The sequence below is a fragment of the Solanum tuberosum genome, unplaced genomic scaffold (genome assembly GCF_000226075.1).
Source record: "Solanum tuberosum cultivar DM 1-3 516 R44 unplaced genomic scaffold, SolTub_3.0 scf00008, whole genome shotgun sequence".
Lineage (NCBI taxonomy): Eukaryota > Viridiplantae > Streptophyta > Magnoliopsida > Solanales > Solanaceae > Solanum > Solanum tuberosum.
Window position 1 is genome coordinate 3,275,738 of NW_006238934.1, and position 20,828 is coordinate 3,296,565.

Sequence of the window (20,828 nt, forward strand, 5' to 3'; positions counted from 1 at the left end):
ATAAAATAAATAGACGTAAATAATACTCCGTTTAGTTGCTGAGTCTCCACGCCACATTTATGACTCCAACGTCATTTTCTTATAGTACGGTAGATATTTGTGTGGCTATAAATCATTTTATTGAAGGAAAAATAAATATTTTAAAAAGTTAAATTATTAATTAATATAAAAATATGTCATTCTCGAGACTCACTAAAAAAATAATAATCGTAAATCATATAAATTGATACGAAGCTACGAAAGGAGCATAATTCCTCCGAGGGATTGCAAGCGGTGCGAATTTAAGGTCATGCATGATAGAGTCAATGTGATATGTGAAAGATGTTAAATTAAGTATGATATTTAAGAAATGATGTTTCAAAATTTTTTATAAAAAGTAAATTATATTATTTATATATATGCTATAAATTATTTCACGATGAATAAAAAAAAAATAGAGTTAAATTATTACTTTTTTTGTTTCAATTTATGTGATATTTTTTGTTTTTTGAGAGTTAAATAATTTTAGTTTGACTAAGAATTTTTGCATATAAAATATTCAATTTTTTTAAAAATAAAATTTATATATTTATAAACTACGTAAAAAGTACTATACATCACAATAATTGACAATTTAAAATATATAAAAAAATTATAATTAAAAATAGGCTAATTTATTTTAATGAATTTCAAAATTTTAAAAATGCCACATAAATTAAGATTGATATTAAATATAAAATAAACATAAATTAAGACGGAGAGAGTAAACCCTTGCACTAAAGTAGCTTATATCTTTATCTCAGAGTTGTGCGTCTTTAGAAAAAAATATTACTCCCTCCGTTTCACAAAGAATGACCTCCTTTCCTTTTTAGTCAGTTTAAAAAAGAATGACCTCTTTCCTTTTTTGGTAACATTTTACTTTTTGCTTTCCACGTGACATGTTTAAGACCACAAGATTAAGGGCAATTTTGTACATTTGACATAACTTTAATTTAGGACCACAAGATTCAAAAGTCTTCTTTATTTACTTAAACTCCGTGACAAGTCAAACCAGGTCATTCTTTGTAAAACGGAGGGAGTACTAGTATTATTATACTTAAAACTTTAACATCACATGACTAGGGTGGCGTGGGAAGGGAGTAAAGGCAGAGTCTCAGCCCTCATTATACCCAATTTTTTAGAAAAAATATTCACCGTTTCAATTTGTTTATCTTTATTTTTCTCGATTACAATTAAACTAATTTTATACATCAATTTATATCTCCGTATATAGAAATACTGAACTGAATGCGTCATTGTCAAAACGCAATATCCGCCTCTAAATTCAATTTGTTGAATGCATCTTTGATACACAGAATGAAATAAGTAAAATTATTTTAATTTTTATCCCTCGTATCAAACGACAATCAGACATCTACTTCCAATAGATGATGCATGATATTATTATTATTCCTGAAAAAGTGGGAAATTGGTGGGGCGGCAAATGAATTTAATTGTCCCATAAAACACAAGTTTTCATGAGGGATATTTTTATTGCATATATAAAAAATATATTATTATTGTAGGTATAGAAGTTGGTTGGGTATTCAAGTGTCATGTTTACGTAAGAAATTAGAATTTTGAATTTATTAGCTCTAAATTTTAATAAACTATGAGTTTACAAGTAAGGAATAATTTATTGAATTCTAAATAAATAATTTATACATAATATAAAAATAAAATTTAAGTTAAAGCTATTGAATTATATTGAATTTGTAAATAAAACTATGGCTTCAACTAAACTCACAAGATATTTATGTTTTGAATAGGAAGGGGGGAAGAATGTTGTAGTCACTCGTATCCAAATTTATATGGAACTATTGGAATTTTGAGATTCTAAAATTCTAAATTTTGATGCAAATTTAGAAGCTTTAAGATTTTTTGAAACAAACATTACATATTTAAAAACTACATAAAAATTACTATAAATCACAATTATTAATAACTTTAAATATTTAAAATTCACATACATAAAGAAATTTCAATTAAAAAAAACTTAGTTGACTCTCAAAATTTTTATTGTGTCATATAAATCGAAACAGAGAAAATGATAAACGTATCTAGTCTAAGCATATACTTAAATGCAACAAACAACAAATTCTTTTTTTATAGTTGTTTGGTTATCTATAATATTATAGTTGCATTTAACATCAAAGGGTCCATAGCTCAGTGGTAGAGCATTTGACTGCAGATCAAGAGGTCACCGGTTCGAACCCGGTTGGGCCCTTTTTAATTTATGTAATTTTATTATTCTTTCTTTAATTTTCTCGAGGAAACTCTATGGTTTATTACTAGGAAAAGAAACTGATACAAAAGTTTACTAGATCTTAATAAATATAAAATGTCAAATTATTTGGAGGCATTCTTATTTTGTGTGTATATTATATTTAAATATATTCTTACCTTAATTTAATCATAGTAATTAAATTAATATGATTTAAATTTAATGTAAGTATTTAGTTGTTATCGCTTAAATAATTCTTTCCTTTCCTTCACAGAAGTAATCTTTAAATTTAGTTCAGTTTCTATGTCTGTCGCTATCGCCCTAGCTATATGATCTCTCAATTGTCTATCCTTTCTAGATAGGGTTCCTTAGTAGTAGCTTTCAACACTTGAGATATGAATGTTTTCTGAATTTCATATAAAACTATTTACTTATCTATAATTTATTTTTAACTTATCAAAAAAGTTAATCGAAAAAACTAAAATGTTAAAAAGGGAATTTAGCTAGTTATAATATTCTAGACAAATAAAATGAAATTGGGGAAGTTTTGACACATGTAAATTGTAAAGTACTATAACACTAAGGGGTCGTTTGAAAGAGTGTATAAGAATAATGTTAAATAAAGTGTATTAGTAATGCATGTATTAGTTATGCTTGCATTAATTATACATAGATTATTTTAATGCATTGTTTGGTTTGATGCATTAAAAATAGTATGTATTACATTACAAAATTACTTACAAAGATAGCTGCCACTTTTATGGTGGAAAAGATGTTAAAAAAGGTTTTGAGGGACAATTGGGTTTTTTTTAAATCATTTTCATGCATGCATTAAAACCATTGCATTGCTAATACATAGAAATCCATGGTATTAGCAATGCACACCTTAATACACAATAGAGTGTATAACTAATGTTATACATATGTTGAAAAAGAGTACCAAACAAGGTACTAGTAATACACAAGACTAATATATGCATTATTTTTTCTAATACACTACCAAACGACCCTTAAATTTTAAAATTCTAACAAACAACTTGACCTATAGCCCACACTTGCCTTGTAATAAGGCCAAAATATTCACCTTTAGACAATCTATTTTCTTGGATCTCCATATAAACTTCTCACTCTTCCTAAATATAAATACAACCCTAGTTAAATCATTTCATCTTTCCCTCATAATAATAAATTATCATTTTTTTTCCTTTTTTCTTCCTTGTGAATCAATAAAAGAAGAAAAAGGAAAAAAAAAATGGCTCTCCACAACCAAGTCTTACTTGTCATTTCCCTTTCTTTTCTTGTTTTTCAATTCAACATTGCTTCCCCCACCCCCTCCCCAATAGGTATTTCCTACATATCATCATCGCCAAACGGCTCACCATCACCATCACCATCACCATCATCATCGCTAAATCTTGAAATGCCAAATGGCAACGTTCAATTAGGCAACAAAGAGTCGGTCAACAATTACGTTGACTCACTTATGGTAACCACCGTTACAAAAACGGAGCAATTTCTCAATAATGTTGTTGAAAAACGTCTAATTGATCCCTCAGCTGATGCATTTGTTAAAGATTGTCTTTTAGTATGCAAAGAAGTGTACGAAAACGCAGTCGATGCGATGAAAAAAACAATGGTAGATGTTGATAGTGGAGCTTATTATAGTGCAAATGTTGACCTTAGTGCATTATCTACTGATTTAGAAACTTGCATGGATTGTGTTAAAGAAATTTATGGTGATGATCAAGAATTTATTAAATTTGATGATTGGGCAGGAAAAGTTACTGTCGATGCCATGGAAAAGATCGTGGGCTTTAGCAGTTAAAATAAATAAATTAACTTATATACACTGACAGTAATTAAAAAAAAAAAGATTGCTTATACACTATTAGTATGTTTTGTTTCATTGTAACATTCACATTTTTTTTTTTAATGATATTAATTGTAATTATATTTTGAGTGACCTGATAACATAAAAAATTACTATTGTATCCTCAATGCATAAAAGTTAAAGCTTTTCAATTTATTAAGGTTGTTTGGATGGAATTTAATTATAATTATGATAACCTGGATAATTTGATTTTTTAATTAATGTTCTAATTTTGATAACGTATTGGGTTTTGTTGCTAAAGGGAAAAATTCGTTCAATAAAACAGTTTTATTGTTAACAATATAATTTCTGCTGTATTATATATGTTTTTTTAGCAATTTTAATTTTAAAACTTTTGTTGGAGCATAGTTTATACGTCAAACATGCAATATTTTGAAACGATTTAACTTATATACACCAATACCTAGTCTTGTTGTATTTGTACTTTCTTTTAAATACATTTCTACTTGTATAATGTGTTAGTATGATATAATTGAGATTTTTTTGGATTTGTTGAAGTCATAATACTCTATTATACGAATATATATTAGTCAAAGTTGAACAAGACTATGATTACCGATTTACCATACCGCAGAATATCGAAATCGAACTTCAAAAATACCAAACCATACCGTATTAACTTGGTATGATAATGATATAATAGTTTTTAAAACACGAACATTAAAATTACGAAATCAAAGTTTCAAATACCTAACTATATCATACCACGCCCACCCCTACCCTCACATGATAATATCGTTTTTTAAAAAAAAAAAAGTGATTCCAGTACAACTGCTTCAATAAATAACATATATTTAGATGTTAATTTCTTAAATATTATGTCTCAAATAGTTTTGATAGGAGGCAAGCAAAATTGTTTCCTTGAATATTCTAACATAATTCTTACTTTTTGAAACTAGTTTTTATAAAAATTGAGTTAGGTTCAATATCTATTTCGTAACACATTTGGTTTTCGAACAAAAATATTTTAACACACTCTGTATATTAGATATGAGGCGAAAGATTTAACCAAAAAACGTCTAGCAAATCGTATTAAGTAAAACTACACTAGGCACAACATATGCATTATATAATTTATAAACCAAACATATCACTTATTGCACAAAAACAATAGCAGATGGATGCATCCGAGAGGAGAGGGATAGGGATGTATCTGCGAGAGAATAGTGATGTATCCGAAGGGAGATTTTTGAATTTTTTAAAAATAATTGGGAATTTTAGAGATTATGATAAAATAAGAGATATATTTTGATGATTTTTTCGAAATTTAAAGGACCAAAACTACACTGGTATATATATAATGAACACCATTAATTAATTTGATTCAATATTGTGTGAGTGGTTGAGTTTGTGTGGCAAAGAAAAAAAAATCTATCATCCTATATATAATAAACAAGTTTTGTCAAATGAAGTTTAATATTAATCACTTGAAAATCTATATTTAAGCATAGCCAATAAAACAAATTAACACATTTTATCTATAAATACACTCCCAATGAATTTCCATAATTTCACATCTTTCTTTTCCCCATTATCTTTCTTTTTAATAAATTAAAAAGAAAGACAATGGCATTTTTTAACAAAATTATTATTGTATTTACCATTTCTTTATTCCTTACAACAATTCCTTCTAAGGCATATAATATTCAACCTAAAACCCATGCACCTTCCCATGCACCAATTAAACCATCCTCATCCTCATCCTCGTCCTCGTCCTCGTCCTCTAATGTAGCCCCTAAGGCAACTATTGAAATTCCGAAAAATATACCTACCGTCCCAAATACTAGAGATGTATCTGTATTTATCAACTCGATGATGGAAGCAACGATGACAAAGACAGAAGAATTTATCGCAAATGTGATTGAACAACGTCTAGAGGAACCAGATACTGACATTTACGCGACGGATTGTTTAGAGACATGTAAATCAGTGTATCAAGATGCTGTAGATGCGATGAAGAAAGCTGAAGAAGATGTGAAAGCAAAAGATTATTATAAAGCAAATTTGGATATTAGTGCAATGACAACAGATATTGATACTTGCAATGAATGTGCTATTTCAATATATGGAGAGGATACTGAATTTAGGCAATTTGATAATTGGATTCAAGGGGTTGCTAGTGAGTGCCTTGAAAAAATTAGTGTCTTAACTAAATAAATTTGGTAAATGTTGTTGATATAAAATATGGAAAGATTTGGTGATGAAATCTTGTAACAACTAAAATATTTGGATTAACAAAAGGAACAACACTATATGATAGTGTTTGATCTTTTAATGTGCTATTTTTATTTTTATTTATTTATTTGCTTTTCTCGAATGTCGTGAATTTACACGTGCTTTTATATCAATCGCGATTAGGGAACATTCAGACGCGCGATAGAGTACTTAACGATAGGTTAAATGCTTGGAGACAGAACTTAGAATCTAAAGGTTGCTTAGGATTTTTCAAATATCAAACTAAACCAATTGTGTTAGGGTTATTTTAAATTTACAATCCAAACCAAATACATAAAAGTCAATTTTTTCAACCGCTCGAGACGTGATGTCACACGTCGTATTAGATCGGGATGAGTGAAATAAAAACTCGCGTCTGGAAAATTGTGTGATAAATTTGTGTCACACCAAGGCTTTAAGGTAATTAGTTCTACAAAGTAGTTGTTAGACTCATAGTGATGTATGGAGAAAATTGCTTGCTAGTCAAGAATGTACATGCTCAAAAGAAAAATGTAGCGAAAATGAGATACTCAGATAGATGTGTGAGCATATAATTAAGGAGAAATAAAATTAGGAACGAAGTTATACAATACAAGGTGGGAATGACCTCCATGACCGATAAGATGAGGAAAACGGGACTGATATAGTTCAGACTTGAGAAGAATTGAGTTAGCTATAACAAGTTTTAGGAGAAGCAAAAGTAGGCCAAAGAAAAACATGGGGAGAGGTGAGATAATTAGATTAGACACGTCACACCTTTAACTTATTGTGAACATGACCCTAAATAGAAATTGTGTAATTTCACGACAGAAATTAGGGTAATATGTAGTCTAAGTATTGCTACATTTTTAAATGAAAAAGGTAGGGGATCTATCTCCTCTACTCTATATTTGTAATATCAACTAATCGTCGAGTAATATCTTATTTTTCATTTTTCACTATTACATGTTGCTTCATTTGCTCCGTGTATCTCGTTATTGTGATGTCATTATTTTTCTTCCAAACCTATTTTGATTACGCTTTTTTGAGCCGAGTGTCAATTAAAAATAACCTCTTTTCCACAAAAATAGAGATAAGGTTTTAGTATATCCTACTCTTCTCTAACCCCACCCGGAAAATATAGTTTTGTGACTTTAATGTTGTAGTGGATGAAGTTAGTAGTTACTTCAATGTTCTTGATTTTGTAACTTAAATATGCAATAATTTGCAACAATCTCATCTTGAATTCTGAATCAAATACAAGAACAACTATAGATACTAATATAATTCTTTATAGTACACAAAAGATAAAGCCATCTTCACTGGTTTAGATGGTAATACATTGATTATCAACTATAGTTTGTATATTGTGTTTATTCTGGGTGTGAACTGGTAAAAGGGTGCTGAATTTTCAGAGTTAATACACTGAGATGGCAATCTAAAAGAACCAGGTTGCGGAGTCACTTGATGCATCACCGTGCAGCCATGTCTGATGTACGTGAGTCCAAGTGAGCCCGTCTGCAACAGTCTTATTCTGCGAGCAAAGAGGAGATTACAACAGGTTTCAGTTGTATGATTTTTACGTGGAAAAATTCCTTTCGGTCTGTAATGTTGAAATTTTACCTTTGAACTTAATAGGACTGTGGTTATGCAGCATCGCATGTCTTCACCTGCACGAATTAGCAATTTGTTAGACAGAAATCGCGAAAACAATAAGAAAAAATATGAGAACGAAAATGCAAGTATTGCATAAGCATTGATTAGTCCTGCTTGCAACAAATTGGTGGTTACTTATGACAGCCCCATTTTTCCTTCAGAGACTAACAGTTAAGTCCATTTGTTGCAGGTAAAGGCAAGCAGCTAACAAATGGAGCTGCTCCGCTACTGTGCTGATCCAGTACTGACCGACCATTAACGACCTTATGAAAGGACTATAATGGCATGAAATATCTGAAGCTACATCACTACATGATCTCATCTCACATCCCATCAGAAGCAGGAATACGCATGATAGTTTACCTAAACTTGACTACCTATGGTGAAATCAGATAGGAAAATAGGGAGCGTATTCAGTGGTAAGATTATTCTGGTTAGACTTTCTTAGCAGACCAAAGCTGTGTAGGCACTGTAATCCAATGATTAGGGGCTCAAATATTACAATTGTAGCACCTAAACCTCACACAAGCTCAACTGAAAAAGCTAGATGCTTGACTCATTACTATGCTCGACTCTCTATGCTTCAACTACCAATATCCACAGTTGAAGCTTGAAGAGGTTTTGTAGAGGCCTAACAGTGGATTTGGTGTATGCTCTAGAAGTTCCGTAGGATAAGGAACAGATGATTCTGTGTATGGTTGGTAGATTATGATGGTGGTGATTGCAGGACTGTGCAAGTAATTCTGCTGTATGATTGAGCTAGCAAAGAGAAAGCAATCCAGCGGAATGAGCCAAAATAATTATCTTATTTAAGGCATGTTTAAGAATGGCTTCGGGATTCAGCTATTTCCTAATAGCCGTCTCTGGTGCTGGAATACAGCTTCAACATCAACATGTACAGATCCTGACGTCAAATGAAGTTTACATGCTTGAAATGAACAAAAGATTTCTATTTCAAAAATAACAACTAGGCCTCAGTCCCAAAAGATTTCTACTTCAACAACATAAGTAATATCTCTTTACCCCATCTCCGTTTAAGATGTGAATTTGAAATGTAAGCAGATCTAATACCAAGTTATATTAATGAACTACAGAGTCTTGGGTACCTCCTTAAGCCTCTTCACAAAATTACTTCACTACCATGGAAGGAAGAAAAACATATCTTCATTAAGATGGAGAGCAGATCCAATAAAAGGGTGTTTGAGTCACACAAACACACCGAGGAAGGGACAGAATTTAGTAAATGAGGTTGGAAGTATTACATCGAAGGCACAGTGTGGGAAAAGCATGTGATAGATTGTAAAAAAAAGTGAAGAGAAACACAGTGACATTTAGAAGCATGTACAAAGTTGAGAGCAAAATGAAAGACCGGCTCATGAGGTAACATATACTCACCAGAGAGCTCCCACTTCTTGAAACTCACTAACCATGAGTCTGAACCAACCTGTGAAGGTAAAACTTGATCGACCCAAACACGATATTGTTTCCCCTGTTTGTCAGCATGACATGTTCCGAATGAAGTTACACATTCCTGAAGGGATTTCTCAACACCAGATGGGTGAACAAAAGTACCAGATGGTCTCTGCAGCAACAGAAGAGTTAAAAAAAATAAGGATCTCCAGCCACAATGAGAAGCAATGGCCTCAATTAAACCCAGCTCTCACCTTCAGCATCCCACTCAACCATAAAAACAAAAACCAGAGAGAGTACATGGAACGTATAGGATATCACTTCTTTTTAATTGAGCATGTAATACTACTTTATAGTTTGTTACTTGAAGTTCATATATGTAGCTACCACAAATAGAACTATACAGGCTTCTCTTTATGGTGGTAGAGAGAGTCAAGATTCTCTTTATGATGGTGGAGAGAGTTCAGCAACACAAGGAGGATACCTCAATTGAAGTTATACGTAAAAAAAACACAAAATAGTGCTTATATTCTGTCCAGACTTGGGGAGGAAAAATTCTTTAGAATGCACGGTTAAATTCATAAACGAAAATACGAAATACACATCACTACACATAAGACAAGAAATTACAGTAGGTATAGGGTAATAAACATACACACACTGCTTTCAGGTTTGACAGATAATGCTCAGAATGCTCAATTTCTCCACGCCTCCATTTCTCAAAAAACAGGTAAAATTTGACAACTTCATAGGCAGGAACAAAGTTGTCCATCTTGCAATCTGATAAATCCGTAACGTCTCTTGGGGAGGTACTTGGACCTAGTTTGAAATGACCAATGGCTTGTATGATACCGGCGGCACACCTCTCTGATGCATGAATTACTTTGGGATTATTTTTTGCATTTGCAGCATGCCACTGCAGTAATTCCTCCTGCGCATTAGCTACCTGTAAAGTGACTGTACATTTTCAGAGTACTTATCATCACAAACATGAGAATATATTACCCGATTATAAAGATATGTTGGATAATAGCTGAACCACCAACCATTACACCATACACATCTGGGATACTGAATAATTCAGCGTCATTCCCGGAGTCACCGCAGGCAAGGGTGTTGCTTGGTAATTTTCCCTCGCTCTTCAGTTTCTTAAGCAGATATGCAAGTGCTTGTCCTTTGCCAGCACCTTGTGGTAATATATCTAGATCCATCCCTCCACTGTAAATTATTTTGACATCCAGCTGATGATCACGACAGAAAATAAATGAGATAAAAAAGAAATGAAGCTCAATATGAATCTAAAGAATTGTGTTCACTGGAATCATAGCAAGAACGACATGATATCATCTTCCTTTATGAACCTAGTCATATTGATGCCAAATCTGAAGTGAGAATTTGTATCATACCCCACGTTCTTCCAAGCGCTTGGAAAGAGTTTTCATTATATCTTGAGCTTTCTCTTTCTGAACATAGAAACTGACCTTGTGTGGTCGCTGCTCTGTTTCTGACTGCACGGATCAAAAGAAGTTGCTTTTATAGACATCAATTGCTCAAGTTATGTTTCAGCTTACAAACTATTTTTAAACCATACTTGATTTTCAAGTTATAGAATTCAAATTTAATCTTGGTAATTGAAACTGAAGTAACATATGATCTGATGTCAACCCATAAATGTACCTGCAGACTGAGTTCAGGAAACTTGCTTGTCTCCTCTGTTACTATCTTTCTATCCCACTTGTTATTCAGAAATGTTTCCCAACCATCATCAGGCACCATAGTGTTACCATATGTTATTTCAGTTCCCACAGACATAATTGTAATATCTGGGGTTAGCATGGGCTTTTCTTTCCTTAATTCCTTGTAAAGTGTAGGTGATCTCCCAGTAGAGAACACTAACAAAGAGTTATCACGATAATTGGCTTCCCATAAAGCATTGAACCTAAGCAGAGAAAGGTTCTCGGAATCGTGATGATCTACCTGTAAAACAAGGTCTTATGTAAGTGACAGCAGCATATAAAGGAGAAATGACAACTATGACAAACCCACCATTGTATGGTCAAGATCCGAGACTATCATGAGACGTGCAGCACTGGTTAGCCGATCCATGATTGATGTAAATTGGCTTCAACCTGGAACAAGATGGAATAAAAAAGTTGAAGAAGTTCAGAATTATTGCTAAACTTGCCTATCCTCGGGAACACGCAACGATATGCAAAACATAGAACAATAAAAATGGAAGCAATAGAAGATAACATAATATTTTCGAGGATAATAGAGACACATGTTCCTAAAAAATGCTAGCTTTATCATCTTTCAGATAGCACTGATGAGAGCAACATCAAAAGCTTGTCAATTAGAGATAAAGCTCATAAGAGAAATCCACTAGTACACAGAAGCCAGTTTTTTCTCTATATAGTGCAGTAAATGATTGTGACCCAATCACAATATGTCCACAATTACTTATAGAACCCATAAGAATTGTTTGGTTCACGAGCGAGATTTGGTAAGACTATATAACTAGAGATGCGTTTACTGGATATAAATTTTTTATTTTTATCAAGTCTCATTCCAAGGAAAATTCCATCTTAAACAAAATTACCCATGAGGGACACAATGGGCTTTCAGGGTCGAGCATGCTGAGATAGTCAGATGGGACCAGCTAATCCATAATGGTCGAATTATAGAATTCCATCCCTTTTCCCCAATATAAGTTAATTCAATCATAAAGGAACGGATAGGGTAAATGAGTCTCAATGATATTATCTATAAAACAAAAGAACCTAGAGAATGAAAAGTTTGCTGGAGCTAGTAATAGTCCCTAGTATATCAAGCAAAGGTATGAACTCTATCCATCAAATTTTAACTCAACATACTCCACAAACAAAGATGGACACCAATAAGAAACGAGAGACAAGAAGAAAGAAATATCTCTGCTGAATATGAAATATTAAAGGTTTCAGACCAGCTTCATGAAAACTCATATAGCAGCAAAAAATCTCTTCTTTTATCTCTTTCTTGTGTACCTGTCTTGTTCATTTATCACTAGTTTGAACAAAGCCAGTTTTCGAGGAAGGGGATTCAACCGAACCCCCTTCACTCTGACTAGCTTCGCCCCTGGATACAAGTGTATGGGCAACGATTTATCCATTTCCAACCATAAAAACCTTAAATTAGGGGGCAAATTCCCACTTCAACGTCATAACTCAAATTAATTAAAGATAAATATTACTTGAACAAGCTTGAATTTGACAAATATTTAACAGATTCACAAACTAGCATGTTAAAGTACCAAATCCTCTACAGAGGAAACCTGTCATCTTATCAGTTGTGCACAGTCAAAAACTACAGGATTTGAAAAAAAATTAAGAAAAAGTAGACTATGAAATGGGATGTCCAGAACTTCCATTTTCATTCCAAAGCCATTTCTTGGATTACTACTCCTAAATTCAATAACAACTCATCAAGTCTTCATCAATAAAAGAAACCCCACGAAAAGGGATCTAGGTTTAGAGTCCTGAATCAATCAAAATAACATTTTTTACCCAAAATCACCAAAGAAAATCCAAATCAACTCAACCCAACACCAAAATTCAATCAAGTTCATCATCACATCTTCCTCAATATACACAAATAACAAACAGAATCAGATTCTACACACAACTGAATTCTTACTACAAATCCCAATAAAGATTGAACAGATTAGTTAATCCTCAATGATCAGCAGCAAATCTAGTACAAACACATATGGCCCATCACACCTGAAATTTTAACCTATGATCTAACATAATCTTGAACACCCTTTTGCCACCTCACTATAACAAAGGGATTCAACACTTCATATATATTAAAAATCTAATCTTTTCTCGATTCCCACAATATAATTTTCAAAAGGGGTTCCTTAAAGCAAAGCACACGTACAAATAAGTCGAGATACACGTAAATTAATTACCAAAATAAAAAGAAATGTACAAAAATGTAAAGAGGGAGCAAAAGGGTTACCTGAAATGGGATTTGGGGAAACAAACAAAAAATGAATATTTTGGGTGTAAAGAGATGGCAAATAGGCAAAAGACAGTTAATTGCGTATAGCCATGTGGATCCAAATTGTTTGGCGCTTCTTTTGTAAGCACAACAAAGGTAACCCAATATGGGATAGTATTATTTTTATTCCTGTCCAAACAAAAAAAAAATATTTTAAAAATTGATCTTAGATAAAATTAAAAGATTTGGGAAAAAAAGAAAAGAAAAGAAAGAGAATATGCTTTTCACTAGGTGTTTGGAATTTTGCTTGTAGCTTTGTTTATTATTTTTTATACAATATGAAACTATTATAATATTGGATTGGTAATTATTGTTATAGACTATCCAAATTAGTTTCTATGAATCACAAATAATAATACAGGCCGTTTGACCACCAATGCTCCAAATGAGGGGTAGGATCTTTTATTTTTCTCTCGAAAAGTAATTTATGTGAAATGTATTCCGAACACGTTGGGACCATCTTGAAATCTAACCAAACATGTTGGTGGAGCTTTTGACATTACTCCGCGTCCATGGACAAGATTGCTAGGAGAAAGGATGTTGAACATAAGATCTAGACTAATTTGAGTTCACATCACACAATATTTATTGTAGAAGAATATAAACTTATTAAATATCGTGTCAAGTCAAATAATGTCACGAAATGAAGGAAGTATATAATTAGTATATAGTAGGTTTTATATATTTCCATTATATTGATAATTAAGTTTGACCAAATTGTGTATATCAAAAGCCTTTTAATAAAGTCCAAACCTTTTTGCATATTCACAATCCAATTTCTCCCACCTATAGGAGAAACCTAAAAGATAACTAACCATTAACCAAAGCCAGCAAGCACCAAAAATTTGGCCAGCAAAAAAATGCCATATTGTCTCATTCCACTGGGAATCACAAAACTAGAATCATGCCAATCCACTTCTCTTCCCTTTTCAAGCACTACAAACAAGGGAAGAGCCCTTCACTTTGCTCATACCCACCTCATCAAAATCCACCTAAATACTTCTCTCACTTTGCTCATATACTCTATTCATCTATATAGGCTAGGACCTAAGAGTTGTCAAGATTCCATTTTTATAGTTGTTGGTACCTGTAATCTTGGTTTTTGAACAATTTAAAGTGACAAGATTCAAGTTTTTACAATTCTCTCTGCTTTTGCAGTTGCAGAAGTAAAGAATTGTCAAGATTCCATTTTTGTAGTTTATGGTGTTTGTAATCTTGGGTTTTCAGCAATTTAAAGAAAAAAAGATTCAATCTTTTTAATTTATCATTATTTTGGCAGCTGCAGAAGTAAAGAATTGGATAGCTTGAAACCCACAAGGCAAAAGTTCAAGTCTTGTTTGGTTAACTTTCCAGGGAGCCCAAAATTTGTGAAATAGAGAAATGGGTACCTTGAGTTTTATGTTTCCTAATTCACTTCTTGATGGTACCTGCAAGATTGTAGCTTTGGGTGATAGCAAAACCAGATACAATAAACAGAGAAGTTCTTGTTTTGACCCTTTGAGAATTGGAAATTGTACTGATCAGCAGCAGCTTTGTTGCTTGAGTTGGGGGGTGGACAAGGCTAAGGGAAGAAGAGGGGGTACTGTTTCCAATTTGAAAGCAGTTGTAGATGTAGACAAAAGAGTGGAGAGCTATGGAAGTAGTGATGTAGAAGGAAATGAGAATGGCAGCTATGATGCCATTGTTATAGGGTCAGGAATAGGTGGATTGGTGGCAGCGACGCAGCTGGCGGTTAAGGGAGCTAAGGTTTTAGTTCTGGAGAAGTATGTTATTCCTGGTGGAAGCTCCGGCTTTTACGAGAGGGATGGTTATAAGTTTGATGTTGGTTCATCAGTGATGTTTGGATTCAGTGATAAGGTTAGTTGTCTGAATCATTGCTTTAAGTAGGAGTTTTGAAGAATTTGAAAGCATTAGTAATACTTGATATGAGGTCAGTGCATTGACTTAGAAAGAGTGGTTGATATGGATATAAGATGATTTAGTTTAGCTGAAGTTTAGTTGATTGTACAGATTTTGTTCACTACTATAGTCCTTCATATTGAATATTACTTTTAATTACCCTCAAATGTTGTCTGCTGTTGTTTGATTCGACGAAATCAAATTTGCTTCATTGCCTTAGCTATCCATGCAAGTACTCTTTTAAGTAATCTTCCTTTGGAGGAAATAAGATTACATTGAAAATATATCTGCTGGTTAATAAGAAAATATTGCAAACTTTTTGAAGTATATGTTTAAGTAATGCACTAGACTAGGAGAAATATGGAAGATATATCAATGATAAAGACCGTCCCATATGGTTTCCTGTCCCTGGCCTTCTTTTGTGATTACATTGTGAAAAGAAGAGAATAGATTTGGACAATGCCCAAAATATAGTATCTAGAGTCTCGGCTTTTATATATGTTGTTGCAATAGAGTAAAACTTCAGTTTCAAATACAGCTGTTTCATTGAATCAGTTCACATGTTTCTGTTGCCACTGCTTGTTATCTTACCATACCCTAATCTGAAATTATATTTCACTTCTTACTTATCACAATACGATCAACAAGTACACAACACACACCGGTGGAACATCTGTCAAAATGTGCACCTACCTAATTTGCACTTGTATAACTAACAATGTGTTAATCTTCTATATGATCATAGAGTTGTTCATTTCTTGGAACAGATTTGATGTGTACAAGAATGAAATCATAGTATCCTACTGAGTGTCACATTAACCTTGACCAGCGAGGGGCTTCTCTAACCCCGCACGATCTCTATAGTTAGATTTAATAGAGGGCAAGTGGGTCAAATATCCACATGTCTGTTTCCTCGAGTCAGTCTGATGCATGTTCCATGCTCTAGATTGGGCCACTTTGATGCCTAGGAAGTATCTCAATTTTCCAAGCTCCATAGTCTGAAAGTGTGGAAGTGATTATGTTTCATTCAAGAATGCATCCAAATATTACCTACAATAACTACGTCACTAACATTTTTTTCTGAATCAAATACGGTTTTCATTGATAATAACAAGGACAACTTGGTCATATACAAGAAATATACCAGAAAGGTCATTAACATAGTTTATACTGGCCATGGTGTATGCTTTTTTCTATTGCTATATGGTCTGCAGTGCTTCCACGTGATTGGACTATTGTCGTTCCTGGTTAGATTTAAACTAATGTCTCACATCTTTTGACAGGGAAACCTCAATTTAATTACTCAAGCATTGGCAGCAGTAGGACGTAAACTAGAAGTTATACCTGACCCAACAACTGTACATTTCCACCTGCCAAATGACCTTTCTGTTCGTATACACCGAGAATATGATGACTTCATTGAAGAGCTTGTGAGTAAATTTCCACATGAAAAGGAAGGGATTATCAAATTCTACGGTGAATGCTGGAAGGTTTGTCTTCATTAAGGTGTCTGCAGGTTTGCTTTAAATTTTGGACTTCTTGATTTAGACTCAAATCATTTGTTGAATATGGATGCACAGATCTTTAATTCTCTGAATTCATTGGAACTGAAGTCTTTGGAGGAACCCATCTACCTTTTTGGCCAGTTTTTTAAGAAGCCCCTTGAATGCTTGACTCTTGGTAAGTTTTTCTTTGCTTTAACTTCAAATATAGTATTCCTGGAATTTGCACATATCCATTGGTGGGACTAATTCAAGAATAAGTCACCAATTAGGGAGTCACTTTTTAGCCCCCAAGGGCTTTGTTCAAGTGACAAAGGTTGTGGGACTTGTGACTTTGGTCACCGGTTTGAGCCCTACGGCATGCGAACAAGGGCTGTTATTTAAGTGAAGAATGGTAAAGGGGAAGGGCCATTTCCCCGAGTTTTGAACACTACAGTTGGTCCTAAGTGTTGGCCCCAAACAGATTCTTCAGTCATCAAAAACATTTAAGGAGTCATCTTTCATGCTGATGCGTGCAGTGCGCAACGTGCTTGAATATCTTACTGTTGAATCTTGATTTATGCCATCATTATTCATTACAGCCTACTATTTGCCCCAGAATGCTGGTAGCATCGCTCGGAAGTATATAAAAGATTCCGGGTTGCTGTCCTTTATAGATGCAGAGGTGAGGCGAATAATCTGTGTTACTTATTATCAGCTCTGATGATTTCTTTACCTTTTGAAGAATTCAACTCTATTTTCTCTTTTGCAGTGCTTTATTGTGAGTACAGTTAATGCATTACAAACACCAATGATCAATGCAAGCATGGTAATTCTGCGTATTAACCTTTGGCAGTGTTGTATTCTTGATATCCAGTTCCACTTCCTCATCAGTTTTATTTCTGCAGGTTCTATGTGACAGACATTTTGGTGGAATCAACTACCCAGTTGGTGGAGTTGGCGAGATCGCCAAATCCTTAGCAAAAGGATTGGATGATCACGGAAGTCAGATACTTTATAGGGCAAATGTCACAAGTATCATTTTGGACAATGGCAAAGCTGTGAGTCTTCTGTCGTAAGACTATTTTAAAACTTTTGTTATGAGTGATTATTCCCATTATGAAATACAAAAGCTTTAGTCTGGTGTTCGTGTTGAATTATTGTAGCCGACACTCTTTAGACATTCAAGGACTCATGCTTCACACACTCTTAACTGTGGTCAAATCTTCTTCCCATGTGGTATGTCTTTGGTGTCCCTAAATGCATGTCATTTTAAAATGTAAGGTAACATTAGCATGTTAGAGTGTTAAAACATTTTTAAAAAAATTGGATGGTAAGTATATAGAAAAAGAAGAATAGAATGAGGGCAACAAAGAAGGAAGATTAAATATCTTTTCTTAAAATGCTGTGCTTTGCTAAAGCTGTTGTAATTGATATACAGTGTGATATTTTACTTATCACAACATTGTGTAGGTCCTATATCCCCTTTAATTGTATTTCAGTTACTCCCCTGAAGTTTATTCTACTGATATCTCTACACTTTTACTGTACATACATGACTAATGGTTTCTTGTGTTGCATCTTCGATGGTGTCTTTGCCAGTATGTGTGCAAGGCCATTTTCTCTAACTCTCTGTTTCTTTAGGTGGGAGTAAAGCTTTCTGACGGAAGGAAGTTTTATGCTAAAACTGTAGTATCGAATGCCACCAGATGGGATACTTTTGGTTAGTTTTCAAGGAATCCAGCATAATTTATATGTTTCCTTAAGATTCTTTCGTCTTAGGCCAATACTGTGGTTTTCTTGCACGTATTTGATTCTCTTCAAATCTCTTCATCTCATGTCAAGTGTCTTACCTTGTAGGAAAGCTTTTAAAAGCTGAGAATCTACCAAAAGAAGAAGAAAATTTCCAGAAAGCTTATGTAAAAGCACCTTCGTTTCTTTCTATTCATATGGGGGTTAAAGCAGATGTACTCCCACCAGACACTGATTGCCACCATTTTGTCCTCGAGGTACTATGCACTTCAATTGATTTGCTATTTATTTTTTCATCCTTGATGTTCCCATTCATGATTCCTTGATTTTACAGGATGATTGGACAAATTTGGAGAAACCATATGGAAGTATATTCTTGAGCATTCCAACAGTTCTTGATTCCTCATTGGCCCCAGAAGGACACCATATTCTTCACATTTTTACAACGTCGAGCATTGAAGATTGGGAGGTAAAATCAGTTCACTCCCTGAGTGTTGGTAGTAACCTCTTCTACATCTATGTCCCTTTTTCCTTTTTATGGAAATTAAAGTATGGCCCTTTATCCTTACTAGGGACTCTCTCGGAAAGACTATGAAGCGAAGAAAGAGCTTGTTGCTGAAAGGATTATAAGCAGACTTGAAAAAACACTCTTCCCAGGGCTTAAGTCATCTATTCTCTTTAAGGAGGTTAAATTCATTATTTTATGAACTCAATAGTTGTTCATAATGAGCAATATTATCTTTCTTCAGTAGCAAATCCACATGCTCTTATGCTCGCTGAAATAGTTTTGGCCGTGGAGTTTTACCATCTATGTTTACAATTGAATTCTTGTAGGTGGGAACACCAAAGACCCACAGACGATACCTTGCTCGTGATAGTGGTACTTATGGACCAATGCCACGCGGAACACCTAAGGGACTACTGGGAATGCCTTTCAATACCACTGTAAGTTAATCATCCTTTCAGTATGTAGTTGCTTTATTGCTCTGCTGGTAAATAAAAGCAAACAGAATAAACTGTTCCGTAATGTTTCTGAGCTTACAGGCGATAGATGGTCTATATTGTGTTGGCGATAGTTGCTTCCCAGGACAAGGTGTTATAGCTGTAGCATTTTCAGGAGTAATGTGCGCTCATCGTGTTGCAGCTGACTTAGGTAAACATGATAGTCCAAATAGTTCATTTTCTGAGCTTGAAAGTCCATTTGTGCAATATCTATTTACACATCATTAGCTCAACCAAATATTTACAATGTGGCGTTCAAAAGTGAAAATGAATGAGTTATTACAACGTCGAGCATCAATAGCCCCTTAAATTTGCTAGTAAATTTCATTTAGACACTCGAACTATAACATGTTACAATTGAGCACGTGAACACATGATAAAGCGCCTATTATATAAGATAAGTCAACCACACAAAATATGTCACCTCCTCCTTCAACTATACACATTAGCTTTAATTGGAACAAGGGAGAGATTTTACGGCTTATTTAGAGGTTGTCGATGTGTTCCGCCTTAATTTAAAGTCCATATAAGTAACTGTCTATTTGGTTTGACATCTTCTCTTTTTTCTGTCACAGGGTTTGAAAAAAAATCAGATGTGCTGGACAGTGCTCTTCTTAGGCTACTTGGTTGGTTAAGGACACTAGCATGATATCTACTTGTTGAGCTAAAAAGAAACATTTGACAAAAAAAAAGTTCATTATGTATTTTCTTTTATTTTCTTTTTTTGATATCAATAAACTGGAAAATGAGGTTCCAATTGAGGTTCCTCCAGTATAGAAATCTCAGATTTTAATTTTGCAAATCTGCTAATTGTCTTCTTTTTCTTTTCTGCAACTTTCTGTCAAAGTAAGTCAATCTGTTATGCTCAAGGATTTATCATGAATTTGATCTCCATCTTTGCATTTAGGGATGTGTTTTTTTACATATAATTCATCCCTCATTATGCTCATTAAACAATAGATATTGACTTACTTATATTCTTAGTGGAAATATCATACATATGTATACAAATTTAGGTGTTCTATAATCAAAAGGAAGATATTGAAACTCTAACTGCCATAACCAACCAAGTATAGATTGTTTTGTGCAGTGCTTAAAATTCAATGTTAAGCTGAAAAGGAAACAGTTTTAGGTAAGTTCTCTTGTTCACAAATAGATTCATAAATTTTAACCAAACAGAGGTGAATTCAAAGACATATATATTGCACCTGTTTTGCAAACATAAGAAGAATGTTCTCAAGCTTCTCAAGAATACCATCAG

At 33.6% G+C, this 20,828-nt stretch overlaps 3 protein-coding genes and 1 non-coding gene across 4 annotated transcripts; 3 read left to right on the top strand and 1 right to left on the bottom strand.

Annotated features, from left to right (window-relative positions):
- The first annotated feature begins 2,173 nt into the window (after positions 1–2,173).
- TRNAC-GCA (transfer RNA cysteine (anticodon GCA)) lies at positions 2,174–2,245 on the top strand. Its single transcript has one exon. It is a non-coding gene; the product is annotated as a tRNA-Cys (tRNA).
- A 3,715-nt stretch (positions 2,246–5,960) lies between these two features.
- Positions 5,961–6,290, top strand: LOC107061382 (uncharacterized). Its single transcript, XM_015310549.1, has one exon. It carries the CDS (start codon positions 5,961–5,963, stop codon positions 6,288–6,290), a length of 330 nt encoding a protein of 109 aa, XP_015166035.1.
- A 1,242-nt stretch (positions 6,291–7,532) lies between these two features.
- SPP2 (sucrose-phosphatase) lies at positions 7,533–13,439 on the bottom strand. Its single transcript, NM_001288181.1, is given in 9 exon segments — positions 7,533–7,860; positions 7,950–7,996; positions 9,378–9,564; positions 10,048–10,338; positions 10,439–10,633; positions 10,799–10,900; positions 11,070–11,369; positions 11,439–11,521; positions 13,392–13,439. Coding segments are annotated over 8 exon segments (1,278 nt in total). The 5' UTR covers positions 11,499–11,521; positions 13,392–13,439; the 3' UTR covers positions 7,533–7,764.
- Positions 13,440–14,185: 746 nt separating this feature from the next.
- Positions 14,186–20,441, top strand: LOC102591604 (prolycopene isomerase, chloroplastic). Its single transcript, XM_006339123.2, has 13 exons — positions 14,186–15,290; positions 16,616–16,822; positions 16,913–17,012; positions 17,416–17,498; positions 17,586–17,642; positions 17,722–17,874; positions 18,458–18,536; positions 18,674–18,822; positions 18,900–19,034; positions 19,138–19,251; positions 19,400–19,510; positions 19,610–19,718; positions 20,143–20,441. Exons 1-13 carry the CDS (start codon positions 14,814–14,816, stop codon positions 20,214–20,216), a joined length of 1,848 nt encoding a protein of 615 aa, XP_006339185.1. The 5' UTR covers positions 14,186–14,813; the 3' UTR covers positions 20,217–20,441.
- The last annotated feature ends 387 nt before the right edge of the window (positions 20,442–20,828 follow it).

Bases quoted from the DNA above. Each gene is read 5' to 3' on its own strand.
- LOC107061382 (XM_015310549.1), top strand. From the start codon at position 5,961: ATGACAAAGACAGAAGAATTTATCGCAAATGTGATTGAACAACGTCTA.
- LOC102591604 (XM_006339123.2), top strand. From the start codon at position 14,814: ATGGGTACCTTGAGTTTTATGTTTCCTAATTCACTTCTTGATGGTACC. The intron at 19,035-19,137 runs GTAAAATCAGTT...TATCCTTACTAG, and splicing joins CGAGCATTGAAGATTGGGAG to GGACTCTCTCGGAAAGACTA. The intron at 19,252-19,399 runs GTTAAATTCATT...GAATTCTTGTAG, and splicing joins CATCTATTCTCTTTAAGGAG to GTGGGAACACCAAAGACCCA.